Source organism: Lissotriton helveticus, chromosome 4_1 (genome assembly GCF_964261635.1).
Source record: "Lissotriton helveticus chromosome 4_1, aLisHel1.1, whole genome shotgun sequence".
NCBI classification, from domain to species: Eukaryota; Metazoa; Chordata; class Amphibia; order Caudata; family Salamandridae; genus Lissotriton; species Lissotriton helveticus.
Window position 1 is genome coordinate 1,028,586,070 of NC_136063.1, and position 23,012 is coordinate 1,028,609,081.

The following is a 23,012-nucleotide window of genomic DNA, read 5'->3' on the forward strand; positions in this document are numbered from 1 at the left end:
CTCTACCTTCTTGTTTGTTCTTTCCTAAATGTGTTAGTCAGGCATCGGCTGGTGTCCTGCTTGTATACACACTACATTGTATATGTATTTTGATATACTCCAAATTAAACACTGCCCGGCTGGGCAAAGAATATAGTACCTATTTAGCCTATATTTATTCTCGTACATCCCCTATTGATTAGGGAGCACTGTTCTTTGAAATACGTAGCTACCCAAGGTCCTTAGCTCATCGCTTCTTTGGGTTGCCTTGTTCAATATAATAATACAATAACTGTAGCAGTCACTTCAGGACGCTCTTGGTAAAGTCCTCCTAATCAAAGGCATTTACTCTAATCATGAGGGCATTAAGATTAATTAATCTTTAGATAGGATTGGCAGGAACTGCAATTTTGATCTCTTGTTAAGGCAGATTACATTTGACCCTAAATACAGGAGAAACAGTGCTTGGAATGTACCACTCCGCTTCATTAGAGGGGCGCGGTCTTTGACTACGGATTTGGAATCTGGCACCAGCACTTCACAAGCCTCACTCATGCACGAGAAAGGCTGTACCTACCACAAAACAAACAGAAAAAATACAGTAATTTATAATGTGATTAGGAAACACACAGATCCATACCACAGTTTCTGCAGTTTGCAGCTGGGATGTTTTAGGCCTTCGCACAACTTCTTCACTCCAGCATCTTCCAGATGATTGGCTAACATGTCGAGCTCTGTGAGAGATGTGTTTGTTTGCAGGACAGAGGCGAGGTCTTCGCAACATGAACCTGTGAGGTCGCAGCCTCGCAACCTGCAGGACAGAAGAGACGTGGAGAGGAATAAAGCAGAGCACAGACAGGGGCGTCAGAACTTCAGTTTTATCTTTATTTCCTTCCTGTCTTTGACTTCCTCCTCTCCAGTGACACATCCCCTTGTCAAACATCCACCAGATCCTATTTATAAAGTGAGCACAGGAGGGCAAATAACAGACTAGAAAAGGCAGAAATAAATGTACATATTAGTAGGTATTTTAATACATGTTTCATGCTGGAGACCCTTTGCTGCGGTGTGAATAGTCCACTGATATCTGTAGCAGTTACTGCTGAGACCGGTCTATTAATACACGGGTGGCTCTCCATACATAGATCAGGTTTGGGAAGAGGTCTGCATCCATTGGTATGCAAAAATGTTTTGGCCCTTGCCCACCTGGAGATCCTTCCTTTCCTAGTCCCATCGGGGGTCGACACTGTGCAGGAGTATGTTGTGGAGTTGGGAAAGAAGGGTCGGGCAGAGTATGTGAAGGAACCCCATGCAGGGCACCTCTGGACACGCTGTACTCTTGGTGGTACATGGACATACATGTGCCTGCCCTGTTTTACTCCTCTTAAGCAGCAGAACCGTGAGCGATCACAGGTTGCTTAATGACCCCATTCACAAAGATGCCTCATGTGATGTGTGTCAACCGCACCCAGGTCTGGTATCAAATCAAGCAAGACCCCTTGGGTTTCTGCTCTCCCAGCACTCAGCTCCGCCTACCGTGCACCTAGGCAGAGCCTCTTGCCTTTCACCGCCGCTGACCATGGTTCAAGGCCCTGTGCCTCGCCATCGGACTGCTCTACTTTTCAAGCCGGTTTCTCTCAGCTCTACTCTTTCCTGTCATTTATTCTTATTGATTTTCTTTATTTCTTTATTCTATTTCTTTAGTCTATTCCTTTACATTTTTCTTTACTTTATTTCTTTCAATACTTTCTTCACCCACTTTCAGCCTCTTTCTGTCATTTTCCTGCTGCAGCTGCCCAGGAAGCCCCTCCCGCTCCAGCCTCCCAGCTGTCCCGCCCTCCCCTGACCCCTACTTAATGGCAGCCACTGTGCGCTGAGACGAGCAAGACCCCTCGGGTTTCTGCTCTCCCAGCTCACAGCTCCATTTATAGTGCACCTCTGACTTTCACCGCAGCTGACCACGGTTCGAGGTCCAGTGCCTCGTCCTGCTCCACTTTTCCAGCAAGTTTCTCTCGGATCTACTCTTGCCTGTCATTTATTCTTATTAACTTTCTTTATTTCTTTCCTTTTTTTTTTTCTTTCTTCCCCCGCTTTCGGCCTTCTTCTGCCATTTTCCCACCGCTGCTTCCCCCGAGGCCCCTTGCTCTTCCGCCTCCCAGCTGTTCTGCCCTCCCCCGACCCCTACTCAATGGCGGCCGCGCCGCAAGTGTGCTGCTGGCCCACCGAAGGCGCGTCAAAGGCAAGCCCATCTGTGACCCTCCCACGACCAGAACCAGGAACCCTGGTCCTCCGACCCGCCAACGCTACAGCTCATGGGCTCTCTATGCACTCAACATTGGCAAGAACAACAACTGCAGGCTCTCCTCACCTCTCGTCACCCACGAACCCTTCACCTGCCAACACTGCCGACACTCCTTCATCTTCACAGAGACCCAGGACCCACCTCCACCCTCTAGCAACAACTCAATCGCACCCCAAAACCTGCAATGCAGCCTCCTCAGTGTCTGCTCCCTCCACAGACATGCTGCGGAAATCTGGGATCTCCTCGACAGCACCACCCCTGACGTCACCCTCCTTACCTTCAAAACAAACATCTCCCACAGATGTCCACACCAGCTCCAGTGCAGGAATTGGAACAAGATCTCAGACGACCACCTCGCCACCTCCCTCAGCAGCTGTGCTCCCACCACCAACGACGACCCCACCAATGCTGCCCATACTCTACACAACTGGATCACCTACTGCGCCAACACCATCGCCCCCCTCAGGAAAACTTCGAACCCACATGCCAAGAAAGCCAGATGGTTCTCCACTGAACTCCGAGAATCCAGACAAACCTGCAGACGCCTCGAAAAGCTATGGAGGAACTCCCAAACCCCAGCCGACCTCGACAACTTCAAAGCAGCCATCACCGCCCACCACAAACTCATCAGGCACTCAATGAAGAAAGCACTCAAGGACAGAATCTCCACCAACGCACACAACAGCAAGGAACTCTTCAGCATCATCAAAGAGTTTGCTAAACCCAACAGCAAGACTACCGACATCCCACCCTCCCAGGACCTCTACGACATACTCAGCGCCATTTTCCATCACAAAAGCAAGACCTATGACAACTTTGATGACAACAATCTCCACGAGGAACCCACACCCACCGCTCCCTACACCACACAGCCGACACTGGACAGCTGGACCGTCCTCAGCATCAAAGACACCCTAAAGACTATGAAGACAACCCACTTCTGGGCTCCCACAGATCCCTGCCCCCACCTCATCTACCACTGAGTCACAGACATCATCGCCCGCAAGCTTCAACGAATCATCAACTGCTCCTTTGAGACCGCCTTCTTCCCCGATGACTGGAAACATGCTGAGATCAACCCTCTCCTGAAAAAACCCTCTGCGTACCCTACCGACCACAAGAACTTCAGAACGATCTCCTTACTCCGGTATCCGGCGAAAGTCATTGAAAAAGCTGTCAGTGAACTCGCCTCCTTCATAGATGACAACAACATTGTCAACTCCTCTCAATCAAGCTTCAGAAACAATCACAGCACCAAAACCACCCTTCTCGTCGCGACAGACGACATCCGCTCCCTCCTCAACAGAGGTAAAACTGTGGCCCTCATCCTCCAGGACCTTTCCACTGGCTTTGACACAGTCTCACACCGCAACCTAGCCCGCAGACTCCACAACGCTCATTCCTCTCTGGCAGAATGCAGCAGGTCAGACTCCCTCCTTTTCTCTTGGAACGCACACCGACCACCTGTGGAGTCCCCCAAGGATCCTCCATCAGCCCCACCCTGCTCAAAGTCTACATGTACACAGACAACACCAACTCATCCTCTCCCTATCCAACAAACCAAACAGCTCCAAACACAACTTTCAAGAAGGAATGGAAGCAGCCGCCAGGTTGAAGAACAGCTGCCTACAACTCAACACGGACAAAACTGAAGTACTCATAATGGTCCCAAACTCCGAAGCCTGGGACGATACCTGGTGGCCCTCTGCCCTTGGGAACCCTCACTCCCCCACGGACCACGCAAACAACCTCAGAATCATCCTGGACTACGAACTCAAAATGGACTGCCAGATCAACACGGTCACATCTTACTGCTACCACACCCTCCGCCTACTCTAAAAGACCTTCAACTGGATTCCCCTCGAACACAGGAAAACTGTAGACCACAGCCACATCAGCAGCAGACTGGACTACAGCAACGCACTCTACGCCAGCATCAACAAGAACCTCACCCGCAAACTCCAGATATCCAGAATGCTGCTGCCAGACTAGTCCTCAACCTACCACGCTACTGCCACATCAGCCAACACCTACAGCCACTACACTGGCACCCTGTCAAGAAGAGAATCACCTTAAAGCTTCTCATCCACGCCCACAAGCCCCTCCACAACACTGGACCCGCCTACATGAATCACTGCCGCTCGTTCCATTCACCCCAAAGATCCCTACGCTCAGCCCAGCTGTCTCTTGCGACTGTACTAAGCATCAAGAAGATCAAAACAGGACGCTCCTTCTACCTCCTCATGGCCAAGGCATGGAACACCCTTCATCTCCACCTCTGACAGACACCAACACTCTCCAAATTCTTGAAGGACATCAAGACCTGGCTCTTCGACGAATCACCGTACATATCCAGGAGCTGGGCAACCCCCTCAGCACCTTGAGACCCTTCCGGGTGAGCAGCTGTGCTTTACAAACCCCTGATTGATTGATACTACAAGGCTCACAGGTCCAGACTTGTAATGGAAAGAGTACTGCAGGCTCCTGCTTGTGAGGGGCGGGTGGGGGGTAAAGAGCCTGGCCCCACTGAGGGCATCTGCTAGAAATGGAAATTTTGGTCAGCTAGGACGTGTGCCAAACACTCCACTCTAGTCAGGATAAGGGAGTTACACTCCTAAAATAGCCCCTGCTCACCACCTTGGTAGCTTGGCACGAGTAATCAGGCTTATCTTAGAGGCAGTGTGTAAAGAATTGCACATAACCAACAGTAATACAATGTACGTACTACAAAAATAAACCACACCGGTTTAGATAAATATCCAATGTTTTTATATATTTAAGACAAGACCAACAATGATAAACATGCACAATGCAGTACTTAAAAATCTTCGGTTATCAAATACGCTTGAAAAATAGTTCCTTGATGTCGATAGCTCCGTCCGGGGCTATCACGTCATCAAGAGCAAACAAATCCAAACAGTTCTGGCTGACCTTGGCATCGCAGGCCAGCTACGGTGTCGGGAAGACCCATAAACAGTACCTTTAGAAATGCAGGGCGTCGGCGAGCTCTCGTTGAGCTTCTGAAATCACGGCGTCAGCAAGCGTCTGTTCCGGAGGTCGGTGCAGGTGTCACCAGGGCCCTTGAAGTCACACGCGTTGCAGGTCGAATTCCTCTCTGTTGAAGTTAGGAGAGCTGGGGTCGGCAAGCGTCGGGTGCTGCGGTGCGAAGTGCAGCAGTTCAGCGTGCGGTGCCCTCAAGTCGCAGTGAGAGCAGTGGTTCGGTGCGGCGTCAGATGGCATCGCCGGTGAGACCAAGGTCGTGGTGCGAAGTGAATGGGGTGCTCGTCGCGGTCCTGGCAGGTCGCGATTCAAGCAGCGGCGTCGAAGTGCTGTCGTCGGCTGACGAACTGGAGTCGATGGCCCCAGCAGTACCAACCCTGGTGGTGGGTCTGCGAACCAAGATCACACCAGGAATTCCTAGAAAACAGAACAGCCAAAAAAGTCACCTCTCCGCACTTGGCTGTCCAGGCAATAATGTTTTGTAAACATGTGCAGTGATACCCACGTTGCTGCCTGACAGATGTCTTGCAGGGGGACACCCCGTTCCAAAGCAGTAGTGGCTGCAGTTGCTCGGGTGGAATAAGCACGCAGCCCTACCAGAGGCTATTTTTGAGCCAAAGACTAACTGGTTTTGATGCACATGACAACCCAGCGGGAGATAGTCCTCTTGTGCACACCCCAACCTTTCTTGGTGCCAACATAGCCAACAAAGAGTTGGTCATCCACCCGGAACTGTTGTGTGCAGTGGAGGTAAAACGAAAACGCACATGTTGGGTCCAAACAGTGGAGACTTTCTTCCTCTCTCGAAGGATGTGAAGGAGGGAATAAAGTGGGCAAGGTAACAGTCTGTCCAATATGAAAGGCCGTGCCAACTTTTGGCAAAAAGGAAGGGCTGGGGCTGACCATAACCTTGTCCGGATGAATGGAAAGGAAAGGAGGTTTACAAGAAAGAGCCTGGAGCTCACTCACTCGCCTAGCGGAGGTGTTGGCAACCAGGAAGGCAGTCTTCAGAGTCAAAAGACGAAGACGATAGTTGTGAAGAGGCTCGAAAGGAGCGCACATCAGATTGGTCAAAAGTAGATTTAAGTCCCACTGTTGCATCACAAACAGAATAGGACGGAAAAGGTATGTGATGCCTTTGAGAAATCGATTTACAACAGGGGGCTTGAAAAAAGAAGGCTGATCTGGTAGCCGGGCCAAAGAAAGAAGGAACAAAAGGACCTCTGAAAGAGCGGTAGAAAGGGGATCCACGGCCTTTGCTGTGCACCATGCCACAAGTTTGTTCCACCTGCAGGCATATACCACTTTAGTGGAGGGACGCCTGGCTGCCAGAATCACATCACAGACTACAGGAGGCAAGTCAAAGGGAATCAACGCTCACCGCTCAATCTCCACGCAAGAAGGTGGAGACTGGACAGGTTTGGGTGCAGGACCATCCCCTGTTGCTGTGACAGATAATCCTCCCGAAGAGGCAGACGAATCGGGGGATCGACGCTCATACTGAGTAGCTCAGGATACCAAACTCTTCCAGCCCAGTCCGGCGCCACAAGAATAACTTGGGCCCGGTCGTGTCTGATCTTCTTCAGCACTCTGGTAGAAGTGGTATAGGCAGAAAGGCGTACAATAGACCGCAACTCCACTCGCGATGAAATGCGTCTCAGAGCGAGTGCCACCTTGGAAATTCCATCACGCAGAACTGATGACATTGCGCATTCTCTTCGGTAGCGAATAAATCTAACCAAGGCTCTCCCCACTGTTGAAAGAGACCTTGCGCCACCTTCGAATGAAGACGCCATTCGTGATCCATCATGCACCTGGGCTAAGCTCGTCCGCCCTGGCATTTTGCAGGGCGGGCCCTTGATCGTGAAAGTGGCGCAAGGGGGTTGTAAATCTGGTACACAGTGTTCTGTTTTACTTTGCTTTCCATTCTGTCATGTAGAGGATCCTGGGTAAATATAATGGTTTCTGTACAGCCAGGACCTTTCAACCCTACCCCCAAACGGCTTACTGCCTGTTACCATAGTAACAGTTCATGGAACACTTAAGTGAGCACAGAGGTTAGAAGTTCACCACACAATGTTGCTAATCGAAACAGTTACTGTGCTGGAGTTTTAAAAGTTTTCCATAGGAACCGTTAATCGCAGCTACAGACTCTGATAAAGAGCTTGTAAAGAGTTCGCCTCAGTATTATACTTCTAGTTATAAATATCATTTCTATTTTTAAATGTTTTCTAACTATATGATTATCACACTAAATAATAGTGAAATGTTGTCAGAAAAAGACGTATATACTTTTTAAAATTAACTTTTATTAAAACAACAATAAATAACTAGAAGCATAACTTTAAGATAATAATATAATAAATAACTAGAAACATAACTTTAACAAAACAATATAATAAACAAAATGTGATATGGACTCCAATAGAAGAAGGGTAGGTAATCTGCAAAACAAAAATGTAAAAAAGAGTTTTCTAAATTAGATCGCTGTGACTAAATGAGGTCAAACATTACAAGTTAAGGTAATACTTGGCAATATTTCTTTATTTGCACATATGCAGTGTGCCTGATACATTCCACCTCTCTTATAGGCCCGCGTTCAAGAGGTGTCTGTACGGAAGTGCCTACTGCGTCAGATTTACAGTATGGATCAACAGGTCTTTAAAATGATTCAGAGATGAGACAGAATTAGGTGAGAGATCAAGTCATTATGCAGGACAATATTCTTTGGGGCTTACTTACAAGCCCCTTGTGCCACTTTTGCGTTACTTTTCCCATGTTAAAAGTGACGCAAAAGTGGCGCAAGGGGCTTGTAAATAAGCCCCTTTATGTGACCAAGAGTTCACAACTTGAACTCAGCTTTGGTTGTACACGGCAGAGTGGAATATAAACTTTATTGTTTAGTTAATTAAAACCATAACAAAACGAAGATGGAAGAGAATTTAACATTACAATAAAATCAATAAAATTACTGCATAGTACAGTTTAAAATGCAAAATTTGGGATGATACTGGTAGGAGCTTTATCCGAGTGTTCGTCGTTAAAATAGTTGATAATACTGAACATCTTATTTTAAGATATCAAGAGCTTTCAGCCGCTTTTCAAAGGCTATCAAGAATTTTATAAATTTGCAATTAATTATTGGATCTGTTGAGTCTAAGGCACCAATAATGGCAGATCTACAGGTGCGTAGGCGTTTGGCCTTAAAAATGTTCTTTAAAAAGAGTGTTCGCTCCTGGGTCAGTGTTTTGCAGTGGCATATAATGTGGATGATATCTTCTTTTGTAATGCCGCATAGTCGGCAGGTGTTAGCTTCTGGGCGTTTCCAGGCAGGTTCATCCGCCAGAGTTGGTAGTTTGCCGAATCTCACTGCCATCAGCCTTTTTTTTTATAAACACGGAGTATGTTGATGCAAGGTAGGTAGCCGGGATGAGATTGTTATAGCTGTTAATCACGGTCCATGCGTGGGAGCGGGCGGCGAAGATGGCTTTGTCCGTAATTAGTGAGTGAAATTTGGCTGCTTTTTTTAGAACCTGTTTAAAGGACGTGAATGGTAGGTTTTTTTCCCACAAGGTTACCGTGCATGTTTGCTCCAGAGCACCTGTCAGATATTTGTTTGCGGCAGAATTTTGTTGATTTTCTAATTCCTGCCATAACAAGCTGTCCAAGGTGTTATTTGTAGAATTCGATTTAATTCTATACCATGCTCTAATGCTTGTATAGAGTCTTCCCAGTGTCTCGTTCATCAGGCCAAATTCTAAACGCGTCTGGGCAGGAGAAGCTGAGCGTGGAAGTTGCAAGGCCTTCTTGTAGATTTTTGCAGTAAGGCTGTTTAAGGTAATGTCATCCTTTCCCTGCATGGCTATGCTTGCATAGGATAATGTTGGAAGTACTTTGGTTGCCATCACTGTTAGTAGAGGTTTCAGCGAAGGGCCTTGCAACTTTTTTGCCAGTGAGCTAAGTGCGAAAATTAGAGCTCCGGCTCTCTGCTTCATATATTTTTTTGGGGCGTTCAGAGTGAGCTTGTCATCGAGGTAGTAACCTAGGTATTTGTAGTTTGTTACTCTTTCAAGTGGTTTTCCCTCAAATGATATGCTAAGTTGCACTGTACGACGGTTGGTTATCGACATTGTTTTTGTCTTAGCTAAATTCAGAGTGAGGTTATTTGCCGTTAAAAATTGTGATGTTACTGACAGTAGTCTGGACAGGCCCACTTTAGTTAGGCTCATAAGAACAATGTCATCAGCGTATGCCAAATGGGTAAGATGAAAATTACCAAGTTTCGGTGCGTGCGGAGTGGACAGGACCGTCCATAGCTTTAAAACTTTAAAAGAGAAACGATGTGTGAGAGAGAGAAAGAGAGAAAAAATGACATTAAAACTTGAGAGAGAGAAAGTTATAGATGGAGCAGTTAATATTGGAGAAAATCTTCGTAGCTCACCTTTTGCCTCAGTTGTATGTCCAAGCATGTGCTGGTTCGTAGTGCACCCTCCAGTTTAGTGATCTGAATGATAGTATATAGAGTTAGTAATAGCATAGTACATACAACTGCACACGTATATTTTTGCTTTATTTATTTGTACACTCAGGATAATGTATTTCATCAACTTCCACTGTAAGGAAGTGTCTGTGCGCTGTTTTTCTTCCAAAGTAGTATATACCATGCACTCCCACTGCATAGCAGTGAGTTCCCAATATTGCGTACCTAGACTGTTGCACCCCATTGACTCGCAGAGTCCGGAGGTGAGTGTTTTTCTTGGGAATTCAGAAGCAGATTTAGAAGCTCCTTGCGCCACGTTTCCCATGTTAAAAGTGACACAAAAGTGGCACAAGAGGCTTGAGTATCTGCCCCTCAGACTGTTGTAACCTATTCTCACTTGTTGGAGGTAATTGTACATTTCTACGCAGTGAAGCTGCTGCACACTACCCCCTCTCTCCTTTCACAGTTGACTTGTCGTTGTTTCGGAAACAAGTTTATTTGCACACCTTGTGCCATTGGTGTGATTCAAAGAGGGTGCACCACATGTCGAAGCAGCCTTCTCAGACGTTGTTACGATGGCAACGCATCAATGCAGAATCCACGAACTTACGCCAATTTGTGAAACAACCTGTAAGATAATGAAAAGGAAGTTAACATTGTGTGTCATTTCTTTATCAAAGGAGAGAGGAAGTGAGAGAGTGACTGAAAAGAATATTCGCAGCTCACCCTTCTGTCACTGGTGTGTTTTTCACCACGTGCTGGGACAAAATGCACCCTGAAGCTCTACATCTAAAAGATAGTAAAAGAAAGATGTTATGATTGGTGGGCCCGATTCACAGAACTAACTTGAGACTACAGCCTAAACGTACTACTTTTGGTATTCACAAAAGGCTTTTAGTAGTAGTAAAGTTAGGATTTTGACTTAAGACAAACTTAAGACAGACCTTTGACAGACCTAAGACAGACTTAATACAGACTTAATACAGACTTAATACAGACTTAATACAGACTTAATACAGACTTAATACAGACTTAATACAGACTTAAGTTAGGATTTTGTCTTAAGTTTGTCTTAAGTCTGTCTTAAGTCAAACTTAAGACACAATCCTAACTTTACTACTACTAAATGCCTTCTGTGAATACCAAAAGTAGTAAGGTTAGAATTTTGTCTTAAGTTAGTTGTGTGAATCGGCCCCTGAATTTGTTACTATCTTAATGTGGAGTACACTAAGATCGCCCTTTCACACACCTTCCCTCCCGCATTTAAAAACAACTATTTGTACAGTTTATATTCCGGACATTTGACCGATTATAAATACGTTGCTGCTATTGGAAAAAATATATATATAAATACAATAAGGTACGGTATATAGGACAGCATATACCTATATTTCTGCGCCGGTTTTTTGTATCCAGTCTGCTGCAGCCCATTGACTCCCTCCGATGCGCACCCAGGCCTCACTGCTCACCTTTTCGTGGACAGGAAACCTTCTACATTATGCAGTCCCGCTCTGCCACCAAGAAGTCTGACATATGGTGCCGAGTCTTTATATCGGTATGGCTAACAACATACTCGTGCTCCCATCATCATCGCAGGTTCCTCACCTGCTCAGTCCTTCCCGTACCACGAACTCAGTGACACAAGAGGCCACGCACGTAGTGGTGGGCCCTTGTACTCGGTTGTTCGGGCCTACATGAGGCGTCCAAACCACGAGGACGGGCCATCTCAGCTTTTGGGATGGGAGCAACTCTAAAATGGTGTCGAGCTCGTGGGTGCCGTCTTTTTTGTTGGTACGGTCACGTATGTAGTGACGCATGTGCTTGATGGGTGTGGTGTGGGTGTATACCAGCCATGAGGGAGTGTGTGTGTGTGCCGTTCTGACAACTAGACCTGGAACTAAGAAATCACTACAATGGAAATCTGGGCAATGTTTCATATTTGTTTTTTCCTGGTAGCGTAAGTGGAGTGGGCTGACCTGACGTATGCCAGTGGTGTGCGAGGCTCTGAACCATGATTCCGGAGCTATGGGCATGATTCCGTTGTTAGCTATATGAAAAATCAAGTGATTCAGGTATCCATGTTGTAATGCTGACGTCACCCGGGTCTTAAAAGCAAATGTGTCATTATATCTGTAAAGTTCCACAACTTGGCCAACATGGAAGGTACGGGGTATCACTGACTCTATATTCGTTCATCGTTGCATACATAAAATATGGTGGATATTACGCATTTCGGTGATTATGAATGTTTGTTGTACATTCAGTGGAGTGTTGAAGCTGTAGTAATACAGGGCTGTGAAAGGTTTAAGTTGCAATTTTTGGCACATGAAGGGCAGCTAATATATATACGTATGTGGTTATTCAGGTACACTATAGAACTTGGTGCTGGAAATCAGTGTTCGAGGCTCGGAGTTGCGTCCACATCCCGTTATTGTAGAGTAATGACGTAATGTACGCGTGCCTGAAAATGTACTGTAAATACGGTGGTCATGTAAATTGCGGATATAGATTTGAGTTGATTTTGCGCCATATAAATATGCTAAAAAAAAGGAGGAGGAATAGCCCACACTTACTGTCAGAGGTAAGATGGTTGTATACGTTATTTATAGGACAAAATAATGTGGTAGGGTGCAGGAGCAGCATTTTACAAACATAATAAATACACAGACACAGATAGATAGTTGAAGTGGGTACGGGCACGTGTGCTCGACTCCATTTTATTACATTGTTGTTGGTAACAAGTAGAATAGTAATCATGATATCACACACAGATATTTAATCATAAACGGTTTATGACTTCTGCTGTACAAAGGTAGGAGCACTGTATGTGAAATAATACACAGAAGATTCTATCTTAAAGAGTTCATGAGTTGTGGTGCACTGAGGAAGGGGCGGTTTGTTTAGAGTCTGCGATGATGCGTGGTTCAGGCAGACCGCACTGGTAAAAATGTGTTTTGACTATTGAATTTTGCCTTAACAAGGGCATGTGGCAATTATTTACGGTGTACTAAGTTAGTGGTACATCTGGTGTTTAGCGTGTGCTCACCCTGCGATGATGTGTGGTCTGAGCGGGCTGCACTGAAACCATTCACTGTTGCATACTGGACTATATGAACTTTGAGGGGGGAGGGGCAAAACTAGCATAGAAGGTTATCAATTGCTGTGCAAACTAGGTGTACTGATTGCTCCCCATAACAAATTAAACAATTCCTCTTCACGCAGTGCATTCTAACTTTCACAAATTGGGGACGTATGTCTGGTGGCGATGTTGAAGGTGATACCCCAGAGGTACTCGGTATTGCCGGTGGTGGAGGTACATTTTGGCGCAATCTTCTACATTCTTTGTGACCATAGTTCACAAGATGCAACAATTGAAAGTGCTTGTGCATACTAGCAGTACAATAGCACTATTTTTTTCTCTGCTTTAAATAAATCAAGGCTGAATTTAATACTGTCTGTAGTGTAGATCAAAAGGAAAATTCAAGTTCTGTACCCTACTGTCCACAGTGTACATCGAAGCTACTAGTCAGTACAGTTATAGAAGAATGCTTTTTTCACTTACTTTAACAAAATCTGAATACATACAGTATAATTGTCTCTGCATTACATAAATCAAGGTTGAATTCCCTACTATCTATAGTGTAGATGCAAATGTGAATTCAAGTTGTAAACCCTGCTGTCTGCAGTGTAGATCTTAGGGTGGAGTGCATCATCTGCAATCATGATTGAAGTGGAAGATCGAACATGTATGCAGCGTGCATTTTAATATTCAACTAAATCTATAAGTGATATATTACATTTTTGAAGGAAGCATACAAAAGGGATATTGTGTAGGGTTTGATAGGTGTTATACTTCATTTGGTTTCCACTGAGTTAGTGGTACCTGAAACAACAAGGTTCTGTGGAGCCTGCAATGATTTGTGGTCTGGGCAGACCGTACTGTTAGTAATGTTTTTTGTGTTGTGAATTTTGGTTTAGTAAGGCTACGTGGCGATTTTGTGTAGGTTTGAGGGATGATTTTTGGTGCACTGAATTAGTAGTACCTTTGGCGCTTAGCGTGTAGTATCCTGCGATGATACGTGGTCGGCTGGGGGACAGTAATTGGAGTATAGATCAAAGACACCACTCGACACAAACATCGATGAATGGTTTTTTTATCACAGTTAACAAAATCTGAGGACACAGAACAATTGTCTCTGCCTTAAATAAATCGATAATGAATTTAATATTGCCTGTAGAGCTAAAGCGCCACTGGTACCAAGTTGTGAACCCTGCTGGTTGCAGTGTAGACCGAAGGCAGTAGTTGATACAGACATCAAGGAATGCTTTTTTGTCACACACTTTAAAAAAATCTGAGGACAGTACAATTGTCTCTGACTTAAATAAATCGAGAATTAATTCAATGTTTGTAGTGCTGATGCGCTCCTGATATCAAGTGGGGAACTCTATTGATCGCAGTGTACATTTAAAAGCAGTACTCAGTACAGACATTGAGGAATGTTTTTTGTTGCATCATTTAACAAAATTGTCTCTGCCTTACATAAATCAAGGCTAACTTCAATGCTGTCCCTAGTGTAGATGCAAAGCTGAATTCAAGTTGTGAACCCATCTGTCCGCAGTGTAGATCGAAGGCAGTAGTTGACACAGACATCAAGGAATGCTTTCTTTGTCACATATGTTAACAAAATCTGATGACACAGTAGAATTGTCTCTGCCTTAAATAAATCGAGAATGAATTTAATATTTTCTGTAGAGCTGATGCGCTTCTGGTATCAAGTAGTGAACTCTTTTGATCACAGTGTACATTTGAAGGCAGTACTTTGTACAGACATTGAGGAATGTTTTTTGTGGCATCCATTAACAAAATTGTCTCTGCCGTACATAAATCAAGGCTAACTTGAATGCTGTCCATAGTGTAGATGTAAAGCTGAATTCAAGTTGTGAACCCTGTTGTACGCAGTGTAGATTGAAGTCAATTGTTGACACAGACATGGACGAATGCTTTTTGTCGCTTATGTAAACAAAATCTGAAGACATATAGTGCAATTGTCTCTGCATTAAATAAATGAAGGCTGCATTTCCTACTGTTCAAACTTTAGGAAAATCTGAGGACATAGTACAATTGTCTTTGCTTTAAATAAATCGAGACTGAAATCAATGTTTTCTGTAGTGCTGATGCGCACCTGGTATCAAGTTGTCAATTCTACTGACCACAGTGTAGATTGAAGGCAGTACTCAGCACGGATACCGCCGACAAATTTAGATCCAAAGTTGAATTCAAATTGTAAACCTTGCTGTCCGCAGTGTAGATCGAAGACAGTAGTCGATACAGACATAAGTCTGCGGTGCTGAGTTCGCAATGGGCCTGTATCGACTAGGCACGTGGTCATGGCGGCAGCCACGTGGCAGGGTGCAGACCTTCGCTGCGGCGCAGTCTCTTCTCTTTGCAGAAGTGAACAACGCCCAAGGCGTAGCCTAATTATTTATAGTCTTACGTTGACGTTGTTTACGTTGGAGTAGCCCAATCCACTTCTGTTTCAACGGGGTGGTGAACACAGCTACATGACCAAAATATTCCCCAGTTTCTGAGATAATATGGTTGCGTCCACTATTCAGTACACTACACGTATCAATGGTAAATCAACACACGGAAGAGTTTTTGGTTTGTATAGTGAATTGTGTATAGTATTTCACTGGTAGTCTTAGATTTGTGTACATTTTTGTTGATGTTCGAGTTCTTTCCCTTATACATACTTGGTTGCCACATCTCTGTACATTGAGCTAGTGTGCTGTTGAGGGGATATATTATTTTGGAACGGTCTGATGTCCTGTTTTGTGCTGCCTCTGAGGTAGTAGGGGGAGGGGTCCGAGGGGTGGTTGTGGTGGTGGCGCCGCTGGACATTGTGATTTTGTTTGGTGTCGGATGTGTATAATTAGAACCTCTATCACATATTGCTCTTTAAACATGGGTATGAGTTAGATGTAATTCACGCAGTACATAGTCGATGTTCTTACATTAGTTAAATGTTGATGTTAATGGTAAGTAGAACTATTGCCGAATTTTTTAGGTAGCATTGCAGATTTGGTTTCTTGTTCAAAATATGGGGAAGTGGTCACCATTATAAGTAGGAATTGTCATTTAAAAAACCTTTGAAATTCACAAAAAAGAACATTGGTTTCAGGCAGGTTTATAGTTAGGAATTATCATTTAAAAAAACTTTGAAATTCACTGAAAAAACCACAGGTTTCAGGGGTGTTATAGTTATCTGGACATTTCACTCATACAAAACCATTGAAATTCCTCCGTTATAGTTAGTTGTACTAACTGTAACTCTCGCACCCGCAATCCACTGGTTATGATGTCACATATTACATCATTCATGACATGGTCAGTGACATCACTGATGACATCTCAAATGACATCACTGGTGACATCACCGTTGACATCATCAACGTGACAATCAGATACACATCATACAATACTATAACCTTTCATCACTCACTGAAAAATTAGTACCATATTTGAATCCATTGACATAGCAATACAAGTATCTAAAAACCCACTCAGTAATTCCTAGATCTACACTCACATCTAATCACTTACCTATAGATTCACTCATACATGTTGTCAATGATCAATAGAACACTATCAAATATACTTATATTAACATTACACACCAGCACATATCCTATTCAGTTATGCAGTCATCCTACTCACTTTTGCAAACAATGTACCTTATTTACATTTGCTCAGCTACACACTTACAAATATCACTTCATTTATTCATATAAATAGTAACTCATACTTAGTGTGTTATGAAATCACTATTACAAGTATACAATTATCTATACAGTCACTCATGCAACCAATGAGTTTTATGTACACTTATTTATATACAACAACTTTCACATACACTGTCTTTTATTTGTTCTACTTTGTTGGACATGTACCATTGAGGAATGTTTTTGCTCATCACCACACCCATAAAGATATTCACTCACCCAAACAAGTATTATAATACGTAGTCAACCTCATATACGTACTGAATTAACTATTCACATATCTTTGGGCAGTCACAGACCCCCCCCACCGAAGCACAGGCACATTCACTCTCCATTGCAAATAATCAGTTAACTAATCAATAACTAATATAGAGTTTCACGTAGCTAGTAACCAACTGGTGCGGCAGTTTACACAACAACTGACCAAGTAATACAGATATTCACACAGTTTAGTCACTGTCCAATATATTTAGTGAGACACAATAAATTACTCAAGTAAACAATCAATCATCAATTACACTCCTACTAAATCCACTATCCAGATTTTTATATATCCACTCATTCTTCAATGCAGATTGCTATATATATAATACATATTTAAATATGGAACCAAACCACATTCACTGGATGATGTCATCAGTGATGTCATTTGAGATGGCATCAGTGATGTCATCAGTGATGTCACTGACCATGTCATGAATGATGCAATATGTGACATCATCACCAGTGGATTGCGGGCGCGAGAGTTACAGTTAGTACAACTAACTATAACGGAGACATTTCAATGGTTTTGTATGAGTGAAATGTCCAGCTAACTATAGCACCCCTGAAACCTATGTTTTCTTCAATGAATATATATATATATATATATATATATATATATATATATATATATATATATATATATATATATTCACTGAAAAAACCATAGGTTAGAGACCATATATAGTTAGCTGGACATTTTATTGACATAAAACCAATGAAATTCCATATAGTTAGTTGCACTAACTATATATCGCGCACCCGCAATCCACTGCTGATGATGTCACATATTACATCATTCATGACATGGTCAGTGACATCACTGATGACATCACTGATGACATCTCAAATGTCATCACTGATGACATCACTGATGACATCTCAAATGACATCACTGATGACATCACTGATGACATCATCTAGTGTCTGTGTGTTTTTGTAAAGTTTAAATATGTTTTACATATTGAAGAATGAGTGGATGTATGGAAGACTGAGTGTGTGTGTGGCTGGCTGGGAGGTGTGTGACTGTGCATATCAATGTGTACTTGTATCAGTGATTGTATAAGAGAGTAAGTATGTGTTAGTATATGTGTGAAAAAGTATGGTGTTCTGTGTTTAACTGTATAGATGAGGAAATCGAAGTGTGATTGATTCTTTGCAGGACTGACTAGGTGTATGAGGGCATATGATAGTGTTGTAATAATGAGTGACTGTATGTATGAGTGATTGTATGGGTGAATGAGTGAATGTGTGTGTAGACGTAGGAATCAGTGAGTGCGTATGTAGTAACTGGTATTGGTGTGTCATGATGTCATCAGTGATGTCATTTGAGATGTCATCAGTGATGTCATTTGAGATGTCATCAGTGATGTCACTGAAGTATGGTGTTCTGTGTTTAACTGTATAGATGAGGAAATGGAAGTGTGATTGATTCTTTACAGGACTGACTAGGTGTGTGAGTAACTCCATGGATGAGTGGCAGTGTGTGAGTGTCTGCATAGGTGTATGAGTGCATATGATAGTGTTGTAATAATGAGTGACTGTATGTATGAGTGATTGTATGGGTGAATGAGTGAATGTGTGTGTATACGTAGGAATCAGTGAGTGCGTATGTAGTAACTGGTATTGGTGTGTCATGATGTCATCAGTGATGTCATTTGAGATGTCATCAGTGATGTCATCAGTGATGTCATTTGAGATGTCATCAGTGATGTCATCAGTGATGTCACTGACCATGTCATGAATGATGTAATATGTGACATCATCAGCAGTGGATTGCGGGTGCGCGATATATAGTTAGTGCAACTAACTATATATGGAATTTCATTGGTTTTATGTCAATAAAATGTCCAGCTAACTATATATGGTCTCTAACCTATGGTTTTTTCAGTGAATTTTCAAGGTTTTGTAAATGCAAATTCCTAACTATATATGGTCTATAACCTATGGTTTTTTCAGTGAATTTTATTGGTTTTTTAAAAGCTAATATCTATAGCTGTAAAATATATTCTTTATTACGTGACGTATCACGTAGCCACGTGAGACGCCTCATGACGCGTTGCATAACCGTGACGTATCGGCTCTGCAGCGCAAACAAAACCCGTAACGTAAGCGTGCCGGAGCACGCTTACAGATATATATTTTTTTTTAACCTTAATTAGACAAAATCCACACGTGCACATATCTTGAGGCCTTGCAAAGGCACATCAAACAAACAGTCCCTACAATTTTGCCAAGTTTGCTGGAAATCTATTCCCTTAATTTTTTTTTTACTGTTTCTCTTGGTTTTCCCCTTGTTACGCTTACCGGGACGCTACCCGGTACGCGAACCGGACGCTCCAAAAACACAAGATGGCGGACTCCCGTTACGCTGCCGGTTAGCTGCCCGGTTCGCGTACCGGGAAGCGCCGCTACCGTGAAAAACCGCAACAATTTTTTTATTTTTTTTGCCCCGCGGGGGACTTTAATATCCCCCTCATCAATCCTAGGGGGTCAGGAGGGGTTTACCTTGCCCCCTTTCCTTCATTTCCCCCTTCTTTTTTCACCACATCTTGTCTCTCGAACCTACCGAGAGACAAGATGGCGGCCGCTCCGGACTGTTTACAATGCTGACAGCTACGCTGCCGGTTAGCTGCCCGGTTAGCTGCCCGGTGAGCTGCCCGGTTCGCGTACCGGGACGCGCCTCTACGGCGTAAAAGCGCAAAAAAATATTTATTTATTTTTTTTGCCCCGCGGGGCACTTTATTATCCCCCTCATCAATCCTAGGGGGTCAGGAGGGGTCTACCTTGCCCCCTTTCCTTCATTTCCCCCTTCGTTTTTCACCACATCTTGTCTCTCGATCCTACCGAGAGACAAGATGGCGGCCGCTCCGGACTGTTTAGAATGTTGACAGACACCGGAGAGCCAATCAGCTTCGCTTCGCGAAGTTCCGTTACGCGTCAGGTACGCGAACCGGGGCGCTAACCGGAGCGCTGTCACAGATATATATATTTTTTTAAACGTTAATTTCTCAAAATCCACTGGAGCACATATATTGAGACATAGCAAAGGCACGTCGGGCAAACCATATCTACAATTTTGCCAAGTTTCATGTAAATCCATTCAGCCATTCGAGCTAAAAGTGAGTCCAACCGCCCTATAGAAAAATGAATGGGAAAAACGCGTTTTGGGACCCCCCTTTTTTCTTGGCCCCCCCTTGACGAAACCCCCCCACATTTTCAGGGGCTGCTCAGAAACAAAATGTGCCATTTTCCTGAAAATTTCAGCCAATTCCGTCCACAAACGCCAAAGTTATTAGACATAGAATTTTCAGAAATCCCATAGAGAAAAAATCCTAACTATATATACCCACTGGCTATCGCCAGTAGGTAATATACATATATAAACATATATAATCTGCATATCTATATACATATAAATGCATGCATACATATACATATATGCATACATATGCATGTTATTTACATGAAAGTTTTAAAAACACTAATAAAAGCAAAGCTAAAAAGCCACCTCATTACAAACAGAATGACTAACTTAAACGAGGGTGAGACCTATTGCATTTTCAATGCTTGTTTACTTTGGTTCTATCAAGAAGGCATTCAGATGTGTCACACATTTGCCATAAATTCTGAATGTTAGCACTCTAGTTGCTCATTAGATCACTGTAGTAAAGCTAGTGCTCACCAGGGAAGTCTGCTGCTAATCATGGTTTGCAGCCATTTTCCCGCATTTTTTATCCCGCGGACTTTCAGTCCGCATACCATTATCCCGCAAGGTCATTGACCTCGCATACCATTATCCCGCATTTTTTCAAAACGCATGTGCATTTATCACGCATGCCTTTACAAAGAATTACGTTTTAAAGGCATGTATGGTAAATGCATTTGCGTTGTGAAAACCACGATGACGAGAGAGGTAAGTGGGTTTGTGTTAATTTTTTCGTGGGTTAGTTATTGTGTAGTGTAGTGTTGTGTAGTGTAGTGTTGTGTTAGTGTAGTGTAGAGTTGTGGTGGTTGTTTAGTGTAGGGTCATGCTGGGGGTAGTGTTTAGGGTTTAGGGTTGTGTTGTAGTGTTTGCGTAGTGTAGGGTCATGCTGGGGGTAGTGTTTTAGGGTTTAGGGTTGTGTTGTTGTGTTTGCGTAGTGTAGGGTCATGCTGGGGCTAGTGTTTTAGGGTTTTGGGTAGTGGTGTAGTGTTTGCGTAGTGTAGGGTCATGCTGGGGCTAGTGTTTTAGGGTTTAGGGTAGTGTTGTAGTGTTTGCGTAGTGTAGGGTCATGCTGGGGGTAGTGTTTTAGGGTTGTGTTGTAGTGTTTGCGTAGTGTAGGGTCATGCTGGGGGTAGTGTTTTAGGGTTAAGGGTAGTGTTGTAGTGTTTGCGTAGTGTAGGGTCATGCTGGGGTGTAGTGTTTTAGGGTTTAGGGTTGTGTTGTAGTGTTTGCGTAGTGTAGGGTCATGCTGGGGGTAGTGTTTTAGGGTTTTGGGTAGTGTTGTAGTGTTTGGGTAGTGTAGGGTCATGCTGGGGGGTAGTGTTTTAGGGTTTTGGGTAGTGTTGTAGTGTTTGCATAGTGTAGGGTCATGCTGGGGGTAGTGTTTTAGGGTTTTGGGTAGTGTTGTAGTGTTTGCGTAGTGTAGGGTCATGCTGGGGGTAGTGTTTTAGGGTTTAGGGTAGTGTTGTAGTGTTTGCGTAGTGTAGGGTCATGCTGGGGGTAGTGTTTTAGGGTTTAGGGTAGTGTTGTAGTGTTTGCGCAGTGTAGGGTCATGCTGGGGGTAGTGTTTTAGGGTTTAGGGTTGTGTTGTAGTGTTTGCGTAGTGTAGGGTCATGCTGGGGGTAGTGTTTTAGGGTTTTGGGTAGTGTTGTAGTGTTTGCGTAGTGTAGGGTCATGCTGGGGGTAGTGTTTTAGGGTTTAGGGTAGTGTTGTAGTGTTTGCGTAGTGTAGGGTCATGCTGGGGGTAGTGTTTTAGGGTTTAGGGTAGTGTTGTAGTGTTTGCGCAGTGTAGGGTCATGCTGGGGTGTAGTGTTTTAGGGTTTTGGGTAGTGTTGTAGTGTTTGTGCAGTGTAGGGTCATGCTGGGGGTAGTGTTTTAGGGTTTAGGGTAGTGTTGTAGTGTTTGCGTAGTGTAGGGTCATGCTGGGGGTAGTGTTTTAGGGTTTAGGGTAGTGTTGTAGTGTTTGCGCAGTGTAGGGTCATGCTGGGGTGTAGTGTTTTAGGGTTTAGGGTAGTGTTGTAGTGCTGCGCAGTGTAGGGTCATGCTGGGGGTAGTGTTTTAGGGTTTAGGGTTGTGTTGTAGTGTTTGCGTAGTGTAGGGTCATGCTGGGGGTAGTGTTTTAGGGTTTAGGGTAGTGTTGTAGTGTTTGCGTAGTGTAGGATCATGCTGGGGTGTAGTGTTTTAGGGTTTTGGGTAGTGTTGTAGTGTTTGCGTAGTGTAGGGTCATGCTGGGGGTAGTGTTTTAGGGTTTAGGGTAGTGTTGTAGTGTTTGCGTAGTGTAGGATCATGCTGGGGTGTAGTGTTTTAGGGTTTAGGGTAGTGTTGTAGTGTTTGCGTAGTGTAGGGTCATGCTGGGGGTAGTGTTTTAGGGTTTAGGGTAGTGTTGTAGTGTTTGCGTAGTGTAGGGTCATGCTGGGGTGTAGTGTTTTAGGGTAGTGTTGTAGTGTTTGCGTAGTGTAGGGTCATGCTGGGGGTAGTGTTTTAGGGATAAGGGTAGTGTTGTAGTGTTTGCGTAGTGTAGGGTCATGCTGGGGGTAGTGTTTTAGGGATAAGGGTAGTGTTGTAGTGTTTGCGTAGTGTAGGGTCATGCTGGGGGTAGTGTTTTAGGGTTTAGGCTTGTGTTGTAGTGTTTGCGTAGTGTAGGGTCATGCTGAGGGTAGTGTTTTAGGGTTCAGGGTAGTGTTGTAGTGTTTGCGTAGTGTAGGGTCATGCTGGGGGTAGTGTTTTAGGGTTTAGGGTAGTGTTGTAGTGTTTGTGTAGTGTAGGGTCATGCTGGGGGTAGTGTTTTAGGGTTTAGGGTAGTTTAGTTGTTTAGTGTATGCTAAAGGCATATTCGTTCTAAAAGTTTTCGTTATTTTAATTTGCGGCCTAATAGTACATGCGGGATTTTTTTTGTGGACTGATGGTATGCGGACTGATGGTATGCGGGATTTCGTCATATATTCGCTAATCATACTTTCTATGGCAAAATGAACCCCCTCATTTTGTTCCTTTTTAAATTA

General features: G+C 43.8%; 1 protein-coding gene across 1 annotated transcript in view; it reads right to left on the reverse strand.

The window, feature by feature from the left end:
- Positions 1-23,012, reverse strand: part of LOC144828103 (NACHT, LRR and PYD domains-containing protein 3-like) — a 646,597-nt gene that overhangs the window by 484,584 nt on the left and 139,001 nt on the right. The window contains 1 exon segment of the mRNA XM_078686228.1: positions 620-790. Within this exon segment, the coding sequence (XP_078542354.1) occupies positions 620-790 (171 nt within the window).